This window comes from Buceros rhinoceros, unplaced genomic scaffold, assembly GCF_000710305.1.
Source record: "Buceros rhinoceros silvestris isolate BGI_N320 unplaced genomic scaffold, ASM71030v1 scaffold40936, whole genome shotgun sequence".
In the NCBI taxonomy this organism is placed as follows: Eukaryota; Metazoa; Chordata; class Aves; order Bucerotiformes; family Bucerotidae; genus Buceros; species Buceros rhinoceros.
Window position 1 is genome coordinate 1 of NW_010416513.1, and position 10433 is coordinate 10433.

The following is a 10433-nucleotide window of genomic DNA, read 5'->3' on the forward strand; positions in this document are numbered from 1 at the left end:
CTGGGAGAACTGGGTTTGTTCTGCCTGGAGAAAAGAAGCTCAGGGGAGAGGAGACCTTACCACCATGTTCCAGCATTTAAAGGGTGGCCACAAAGAAGATGGAGAATCCCTTTTGAAAGAGGACACATGGAAAAGTTGTGATGGATACAAGTTACTCTGGGGAGATTCCACCTGGACACAAGAGGAAAGTTTTTCACTAGGACAATCAGCCATTGGAACAGTTTCCCCAGGGCAGTGGTGGAGTCCCCAGCGCTGGACACTTAAGATTCAGCTGGGCAGGGGCAGGGCCAACTTGTCCAGGCCAGGCTTTTGCCAAGAAAGGTTGTCCCAGATGATCCTTGAGGTCCCTTCCAACCTGCTATTCTGTGATTCCCAGCCTCCTATCAGTGGTAAGCAGGAGGTGAGACAATGAAGCCCCCCTGCCGAGCCACAGATCTCTGCACCAGGAGCTCTCACCACCAGGGCTGCACCACCAAGCTCTGGGTGAGGAAAGGAAGATGGAGGTGCTCTGTACAGCACTGAACACCTGCATGGCCTGGCACTTTGTGTGGGCCAGCCCCATGTCCCTACAGTCACCAGCAGGATGTCACCACAGGCCCTTACAAGCTGGTTCTGGCACCCCGAGCCTCAGCTGACCACCCAACACAAGCAGAAGAGCCATTCAACACCCCCAGAAGCGTGGTCTGGGAAGACCAGTGTTAGCAAAGCCATGAAGAAGCTGCATTGTTACAGCTCTAGTTCTCCAATAAAAAGAACATTCCAGAAATTTAAATCATAGCTGTTCTAGACACTTTGTCTCCCATTGAAGAAAAGAGGCAAGTAGCTGACACCTGTGTTCAGCCCTACAAAGAAAAGCTAGAATGTTTTTCCTTCTTGGTGGTACCTGGACTTAGAGCAAACTAGAAATGACTTGCAGGTATGACACATCTCTTTTGTCTCCTCCAGGGCAGGAAGGGTAGAACCTACCATGGAGAACCAGCTTATGTTCCCACCTAAAATATTAGATAATTAAACTCTTCCCAGCAGCAAGAGAATCAGGAAAGAAAGAGGTTCCACCCTCTGTTGCTGCGCCACGTAAACTAAAAGATGGCCAGTAACCCTGCCCGAGCAGGAGTTGCTGAAGACTGTAAATCACAGCCAGCCTCGTGCAGGGCTCCAGATTTGTAACTGACATTTACTTGCCCAGGGTACGATTACAGCAGGGAAACGGCAGAGCGCAGGAGTTGCTGGCAGATAAAAATAGCTTTTCAGGACGACTCGCTGCCCCTGCAGATGAGGTCACATACATTTAATGTCTATTTTAATCTCAAGACACTTCTGAAGCATCCAGTGCCCAGGGTCATCCTGTTAACTTTTTTCCACGTTAACACACATTTAAAGGAACCTGAAAAACAGATTAGGCTGAATGTTTTTAGTACCTCAAAGCTGGTTTTCACAGCTATTGCAGCCTAAACTTGGTGGATTTGGTCTCCTCCTTTCTGCTGCCCTGGAGATAATTAATTGCTGTTAACAGTCAAGAGCCAAAGACAAACCTTCATTATAATATTTTTTTCTTATCCCATATGAAAGAGCAGATTTTATTTTATATAAAAGAGTATAAAACCAGGCAGTAATTACTCAGAACAAGTGTAAGAGGAGCATTATCATCAAATGGAGGGGAAAAAAGGGGGGGGGGGGGAAGAATCACAAAATAATTTCATTTGGAAATGCCCTGCCGGCTCCTCGGGTCCCCCCATTCCCAGAAAAAAAAGGGGGGGGGGGGGGAACAGAATCACAGAATCATTTCATTTGGAAATGCCCTGCCAGCTCCTCGAGTCCCCCCATTCCCCAGCACTGCCAGGTCCCCACTGACCCCTGTCCCTCAGCACCACCTCCACACGGCTGGGAAACCCCTCCAGGGATGGGGACTCCACCACTGCCCTGGGCAGCCTGCGACACGCCTGCACAACCCCAACGGGACAGAAATGGCTCCTCAGGGACAACCTCAACCTCCTCTGGAACAACGGGAGGCCGGTTCCTCTCGTCCTGTCACTTGGTTACTTGGGAGAGAACCAAATCCTTTATCAGGTGGCAAAATAAAACCATGAACCCCAGCCCTTCACACTTGTCCCGTCAAAACCACAGGAATGTTTAATTAGGAATCCATCAGACCCGTTTAATGACACACGTTCTTCCTCAGTGAAGCAGCTCCAGCACACGATTCATTTGCTTTAACAAATCAAACTCTGTGGAGTACAAATCCTTTATCAGGTGGCAAAATAAAACCATGAACCCCAGCCCTTCACACTTGTCCCGTCAAAACCACAGGAATGTTTAATTAGGAATCCATCAGACCCGTTTAATGACACACGTTCTTCCTCAGTGAAGCAGCTCCAGCACACGATTCATTTGCTTTAACAAATCAAACTCTGTGGAGTATAAATGTACGCCATTGAGAAGGACAAGAGCAGAAATGGTCTGGAAGCTGCCAAAACAAATTCCTGGTTTAGCCTGAATGCCTCCAAGAAACAGCTCTCTAATGAGAATGTTTAACGTACGAGGGTATGCACACAGTTATAGAGCCATTCTTCCTGCTCGTTCAGCGGCACAACATGCTGAGAAACCTGTATGTGAGAGAGAACACAGCGGTGAAATGGCTGTTCATCGGAGAACCGTGCGTGTTACCCAAATGTACACAGGCAAAACGAACTGCTGCAGTACTTACATCACCGACATTAAATGATGAACATACATCATCTATGACACTAGGTATTCAAAGCTTACTGTGGAATTTAATTGCAGGACAGCAAAGGTCCCTAAGGGACACCCAGCCTGCAGTTCATACTGCAGGAAGGTGAAATTTAAACTGGTAAAACACCTTACAGGATCAGGCTGTAGATGCTTAAAGTGTCAGCAGCAACATCAGGACAAGCCCCACCCCTGCGCGTGTCACAGGACTCCATTTGTTTACAACGGGTTGAATGCACCCACATGGAAAAGCTGTGAAAAATAAAATAGTTTGGGTGCTTCTTCTTTTAAAGAAACAGAGCATGCTTCTAGAATAATAAAAACTGGATTTTCTTCCTAAATGAAGGAAAAAAATATACTGTCTGCATTTCTAATGCATTTTCAATCTCGTTCTACCCCTCAGAACCCTCGTTTGGAATTCTCACCAAAGCCTGACCAGCTCTGGAACAGGACCTGTGGCTAAACATGATCCCTAAGCCATCAGTTCAACATGGATCAGCCCTCCGCAAACCATACCATGCATAAGGAGTGCAGGACCTGTGTTTTGGTTTCCCACTAGCACCTGCTTGGTCTCTTTCGCACAGAATCAATACAGAGATTTTAAGTTGGCTAAACAATAAAAATCTTACCATCATGGATTTTGGTGCCACTTCCACAGCGAAAATGGCAAGTCCCCTGTTACTCAGGCAGTTCTTGCTCTGCTCATTGTTGACGTGAACAATCACTTTGTTTTCAGACTGTGAAAAAACATGATGGAACCCATTAGTCCGAGTGCTTGAGTGGCTGCTCTTTATGTAACAGCTACACTCTCCCCTCCTCTGACTTTGCTACATTAGAGGTTAGAAATGCTTTAAGGATGCTGATGTCTGTCCTCGTTGTAAAGTAACCGTTTCAGATGCTCCTTAGCATCATCAGAGCCCAGACCCGCTGACAAAAGTAATTTAAATCTTGTTGAAATAACTTTAGCACTTACGAAGACACAACCTGGGAACACGGCTTAGTAGGAAAGCCCTTTGCCACGGAATGATTCCCATTGCAACAGTTCACAAAGGGCAACTGCACGGATTTGTACCAGGTTTAAAGTACAAAGATAATATTTCTGTCTCAAATAGGCCTTGAATCCCCAGGGGCTAGGACAGCGATCTGGAGGAGCAGCACTGGATGCTTGCCCAATTTATGTTTGTACAAACCCTACAGGACATTTCTGAGGACATCATGAATAGATGTTGAACAAAAATATTTGATGAAATTAATCGAAGTATAATCACTTGAAGAACAGATGCTCATGCTACAGCTATGCAAGGAGGATGCAATATGTAAAACTGAGAGCTTGGGTAACAGCTCAATTTGCTGCTCTGGCACCACTTTGGTCAAGTTCTCGTTTCTACACGGCAGGGAGATAAAAACAAAAAGAATTATCTGTACAGGAAGACACTTAAGGCAATAGGAATAAAGTCACAACCATTTGCCTAGCACAGAGGGGATGTTATAGTAAGTTTGTGCTTTGGATGATAGTAATTGCCTCGTTTACTATTTATTTTGGCATATAAAGGGCAGACAATAGACATGATAGTGCTTAATCCCTGAGAAACCTGAGGATCTGCCCAGCTCACACCCTAACTAGGGAGGGTTAGAAGTCAGATGTCTTTCTCTACCCACTGATTAAATACATATGCAAGACTAAAACGGAATCCCTCACGAATGGGCCTATTTCCCCAATTTAATTACAGAAGTAACAAAGAAACGATTCTTGCCATTGAAAGCATCAGGACAACAACCGAAGAGACAATCAGACTGCTTGCACTGTGGGGAGCTTGGAAGAAGAGAGATGCATAAAACTGACTTTTTATTACTTCTTTCCAGACATTTACACTACAAAAAAGCCTCCAGTCTATAAATTCTAATGAGATTTTCAAGGAAGAGCAACTATTTGCTTCAACGCAGAGCTGAAGTATTTATGAAACCTAAATGGTAGAGATGGCAGCGGTCAGCGATTTGAATCGGACAGCATCCAGTCACCTCAGTGCAGACCTCATCTCCTTCTCTCACGTATCCCCAAACACATAAATAACTCCAGTGTCTCTGCCCTAAAGGGCGAAGTGCAGATCTAAACCTGTAGTTCCCAGGAGCCTTGGCATTCAGGCCTAATATTAGCCCACCAACGCACCCCCTTTTGCATGTTTGCCCATTTAAAAATACACTTCCCGCTGTCATCTTTCAAGGTTTAAAGCATCTTTGGTTTAGCACCTTATGGCACTGTATTTATTTGCTCACTGTTCTGATATAATGAAACAGAGAATGAACAGCACATTTTGTTAGGATCTGTGCAGAAAAGTTTAAAATCTCTGCTTCTCACCATCCACCTTTGCTTAGATTTACAGTTGTTAACTTGGATTAGTAGCAGCCTCTACCCAGTTAACAGTTCATCCATAACATGCTTCTAAAACACCATCAGCACAAACCTCTGCTCTTTTACTTTTCCTATTCTTACATAGTGTGACTGCTGCAGTCTCTGCTCTTGCCATAGTTGTATTTCCTGTTCTTAGTGTTTGTTTTCTGATATTAGGAATATATAATGTCTCCAATAATTATCAAAATACTCAAAAATTCAAATATTCAGATTGTATGTGGTTCTTAAAGATGCTTGCCTCATTACAGGAAGGTTTCCCTTCTGAAAACAGTGTTTTGAAGTTGAGTCATGTCAAAAGGAGCTCTTCATCAGGCACTTTTTTTTTTATGAACTAGATACAGAAACTTGATATCAGAAAATGTAATTCTCAAAAACGAGGCAAGGAGGGAAGAAGAACATCAACAACAGCCATTAGCACACAGGCCCTTGCAGAAGTCTCATGCCATACCTTATTTTCAATAACAGCAGTGATTCTCCTGCCTGCTCTGTAGGTATAGACGATTATGTGTTCACAGCCATCCATCGTTTTGGCCTCTCCCTTACTGACGACCGACTTGCAGACAGCCCTGTTGAGCTGCAAGCTCCCCGCCTCTAGAGACACGGCTTTGATCCTGGGTTTGCATCTCTCAGCATAGACATCAATGATGAAGGGACATGCCTGCAACAGAGAAAATGAGTTTCATCATCACTTCATCTGTAGTTTTTCCCCTCAGATTTTCATCCACAGCTCCTAAGTATTTTCACAGATGCTCTAAAGTAGAATTGCCCACACATGAGTGTGCCACTGAATATTAAATATTCAAAACCTGAGAGCTTTTAAACCAAGTGAAAGCTCAAGACAAACCCATGTTTGGCACTCGATAGGCAGCGTGGTGCATTAGGCACCAGCATAGCAAACCCGTCCTTGGATAACAAAATAAACCAAAAAAACCTCCCCAAAATCTTCTTTCTTAGAGGATAGCTCCCTCTTACGTCTGACATGCAGAGAGACAGCTTGGCAGTTGCTGTACTAACCACACTCGCAGGAGAGGAGAAAGTGCTTGTCATTGAGAAAACGTTCACCGTGATCTCAAGATTCTCACTGACAGACAGCTCAGGTCCCTCAACCATATTGAATATTTTGGGGTCTGTACTTACTTGTTTCACACATATATATTTTTATATGCTGACTACACTGACCTGATTTAGTGTAACGGAAGTTAAAGAAATAATATAATCAGACTATCATTTTAAAAAACCAGTTTTTCTTGGGAATGAAACGTAGATAATTAAATTATCTCCAAATTTAATGTTTAAAACTTAAATGATTCGATTATCTGCATATTTAATGATTTCTATAATTATTTTCATTAAAGAGGCCCTCTTTCTTTAGTGAGAACAATTAACATCAACACTGATACTGTTTCTGTAAAACTAAATTTTTTTTTTTAAATTTGTGAGCACACAGAAACACCAGAGAAATAACCTCTGGTCCTGTAAAGTAGTGCCACCCAAAGCCCCCTCATTCAAATTTTACGTTGAACAGCTTCAGACACCGATGTGAAAGGCAGCGGTAACAAACTCTTAGAGCAATGTCAGGGTAATCCTACGAACCAGGACACCAAATGACTGAAAGTCGTAGTGTAAATAAACCCTGCCTTATTAACAGTGTCTCAACAAGTGATGTCCTGAAATCAGTTTATGGCAGACAGAACCAGAACGGCGGCTAAACACGTGCAGCAGGTTGTAGGTGAAGCAGTGACTTTTGCTCTGTGGTTATCATACCTCCGTCATTTCTAATGCTTTATTGTAGCCCAGAGACAACAAAGTGACCCAAAGGTCACTAGGATCCCCTTCGCGGTCATTGGCTTCCATAAGATTCAGATCCATAAATCCTTGTCTGGTTAGTTCGTTCTTCTTCATATCAAAATTCTCTGATTAAAAAGAAATATAAGGTAGCACTTAAACATCTGTTCTCTCTGCAAACACCCTTTATCCTTCCACAGCCAAGCTCCCACTGATGTTAACAAGATTTAAAAGATGGAGCCACCCTGCAGCTTAGGGCTCTCCAATATTATTTGGGCAAGAACGTCCTTGACCAGATATGTGCAGAGCCTCCCTGTGGAGCTTAAATAATGGCTAGAAACAGCTGGCCCCTTGTAAAAACAGAAAGAAGGAGAGATTTCAAAACAGCAAGAGCTCATATTGAGGGGTTTTTTTTCTTTTTGGGAATATTAGGAATGGGAAATGAAAGTCAGCTGGAGCCAGAACCTTTAGTGCTTGAGGTCCTTGCTGTAGAAATGATTTACTCAGTTCCGAAAAAGCAATAAAGTGCCAGTAATCCTAAGAGCCCTCTCTGGATAGAATATCATAGATCGGCCACTCTAATGTCAGCAAACACATAATTGAAATGTCCTTATGTCAGAGATTTTTAAAAATGGCTTTCTCATCTTCATAACAATGCTAAATCTTGACTATCTATTATTAAAAAGGGATTACCAATTTAATAAATCTATCTAAGGGTGCAGATGCTACAAGAAATGGCTTGAACTTTGCTGGCAAGATTTATGATATTCGTCTGAACTCTTCAGCTGATGAATGACCTGGTAAAACATTCACCATGTTCTCTTCTTTCCTCTCTTACACGCTTCACATACACGTACACATGTAGGGGCGACAGTGACAAGAAACTCATCTATGAAAAAGTATTTTTGTATGATCTTTCCATCATTTAGGAAAAAGTCCAATATCTTGGAGTCTTTGGGGGAGAAATAGTTAGCAGGACTTGCCAGATCTGAAGTATTTTGGCCCAAATGAAGCAAAGGAATTATATCAAACATGACATGGGCCAATATACAGTGATCCACAAACCTGTGTTTCTAATAGAAAATTCCAGTACTCATACAATGGCCTTCTAAATTTCCAGCTTCTTCACTCACTGTAGCTAATCTGCCCATGCTCTGAAACCACGGCTTTCATGCGCTGGATTATTAGAGCACAGCTAATCACTGGTGGTTGAATTCTCCTAGCTCTGCTATGAGGTAAATATGAGCATTCTCAAGGCCTTTGCAAGCTTAAATTCCTTTTTTCTTCAAAATCGACATTTGTGGTCCAACACTGCTCCTGCAAGCTGGCAAGACATCCAGCAATGCTGATGAGATGTCTCTGCAGACAGGAAACAAAGCACAGCTGAAAGAGTCTTAACTGCATGTCAGCTTGTTCTAATGTCTGATTTTCTGAACCATCATCATAAGCTCTAGATGCCATTTTTGAAGTGTCATAGACACGCTAATTAAATGTCCCTCTCAACCTTTGTTAGATCTGAAAGGTGTATCAGTTCAATCTGCAGAAAGGAGACTGATTAAATAAATACCTGCTACAGTTTAATCCACCATATGATCCACGATTAGAAAACCTGTAGTTTTTGGCAGCTACAAAATCTTTCACCTATAAAACTTTACAATTAGCAATGGGAAGAATTTTCTCAGCAGAAGGTCAGTGGCAAACAAACCAGAATGCAGGAAAACAAAGGACAGGAGACTGGAAAAGGAAAAAAACAGAAAAACAAAGTGAGAAGAGAACAGTATCTACGTGTATTCTTGGTATAGGCTACAAAACACTCAGTCCTAGAGTACCTAGTAGTAGCACACTAAACAGATTGCAAGTAGATTGATAGCTGTAATTGGTTGTATCAAGCACAGCAACAAACTTACCCTTACACACAGCCCATGCTTCTTCGTCACATTTCTCACCACTAGTTCTCAGTTCAAAGAAGTTGTATTCCTCCAGACTCAGAAGGCCATTCCCATCCAAATCAATCGTTTCAAATATATCCAATAAAGTGGCTCTAAAAGATGAAGATGACAGAATTTTTTCCAAAGATTTCCATTTTCTTTCTCATGAAGTTGTCGGTAACGGTTCAGCCTATTCGAGACTCTTCTGTACACACAGTACCTCAGTAACACACAGCTTTCACAAAGCCAGATGTGATGGGAGCACACCCTTCAACAGACGTTATCACGCCTGTTTGCGAATGTGACTCACCGGAACTCCTTGGTTGGAGCCAGCTCTCCATCCTCACCTCTATACACCAGTTTTGCTTCTCCAGTCATTTGTGGTTTTATCTTCTTCAACCTGCAGCCTGTTGTGAATGGGAGCAGCCAGTAAACTCCTGATCCAAGCTCCCCTTTCCATCCAAACATCTGCTCTTAAAGAAGACAGACCAGTTTGTAAGTTACTTCTCAAATGATACCTTTCCTTATTACTAGTAGTATTCGTACAAAAATGATTAATTACTTGAAAGCACTGGCAACTGTGCTACAGTAAACTACTGGCACTGGCACTGCTAGGTCCTGTCCCTAAAGAAAATACAGCAGCTCTACTATGAGCTGCTATGTGATGCCATTTTAAAGATAGAAAAACCAGTGAATCTCTCAGAGTAAGTTAGAAGAATGTACAGGATAAAAGTGAGGGAAGAACAGTCATCACTAGAGATGCCTAATAACAGCCTAATCATTTTACAGCATTAATACATGCACTAAAGATAGAACAATTAAAATAGGAATACACCAAAAATATCAAACCTCTTTGTTTTGTTGTTCAGTAAAGCTCACAAGCTGTAGATTTTCTTGGGTTTCAATTTCCTTGAGAATATACAAAGCTGTATCCACTGACAACCAACGATAAGATTTTCCTATGAAGAAAAATATTCCCAACACAAATACTTAATAATGGCCCAAAATTATTTTTATTTGAACCCCAAAGTAGGTATTTCTTGGTACTTACTGCATCGATGCCTGTTAATGTAAGATGGACAAAAGAATCTATCGTATGCTACTGGGATTTCCTTCCTACTTGGGCCGATCAATGTCTTGTGATTGTCTTTCGGTTAATGATTACTATTAATAGTTCTAATATCTAAATCTTTTATAGTTAAGGAAGCTATTTTCATTGTTTTCTGCTGTTAGTACATTATTATTTATCACTTCTCTTTAGACTAAGGCTCCTCAATATTTGCAATTAAGGACGTTAGCAAAATTACATCACAGTCTCATCTGATGTGCTGTAAGATACTGTTAAACTCACCTTGACTGGAAATGCAGGATACATGCAAAAGCTGGGAATACCAGAAAATTAAAATCTCAAAAGTGTAAGTTTCAATCATTTTAGAGATTTAATTAGCAAGATCCCCTACGTGGCATCACTTATGACTGGTTTGTCTTGGGTTGGAGACCTGGTCTTACACATACTGACGAGATGCCATTTGCATCTCTTTGATTTGATGATCCAAGTCATCTGACTAATCTACAGCTATAAT

General features: G+C 42.0%; 1 protein-coding gene across 1 annotated transcript in view; it reads right to left on the bottom strand.

Annotated features, from left to right (window-relative positions):
- Positions 1 to 2528: 2528 nt before the first annotated feature.
- EFCAB7 (EF-hand calcium binding domain 7) overlaps positions 2529 to 10433 on the bottom strand; it is a 20952-nt gene continuing 13047 nt past the window's right edge. The window contains exons 7-13 of the mRNA XM_010137823.1: positions 9700 to 9809; positions 9161 to 9318; positions 8830 to 8963; positions 6902 to 7050; positions 5586 to 5795; positions 3357 to 3464; positions 2529 to 2603 (exon numbers count right to left, since the gene is read on the bottom strand). Coding sequence (XP_010136125.1) covers positions 2529 to 2603; positions 3357 to 3464; positions 5586 to 5795; positions 6902 to 7050; positions 8830 to 8963; positions 9161 to 9318; positions 9700 to 9809 — 944 coding nt within the window. The remainder of the gene's footprint in view (positions 2604 to 3356; positions 3465 to 5585; positions 5796 to 6901; positions 7051 to 8829; positions 8964 to 9160; positions 9319 to 9699; positions 9810 to 10433) is intronic.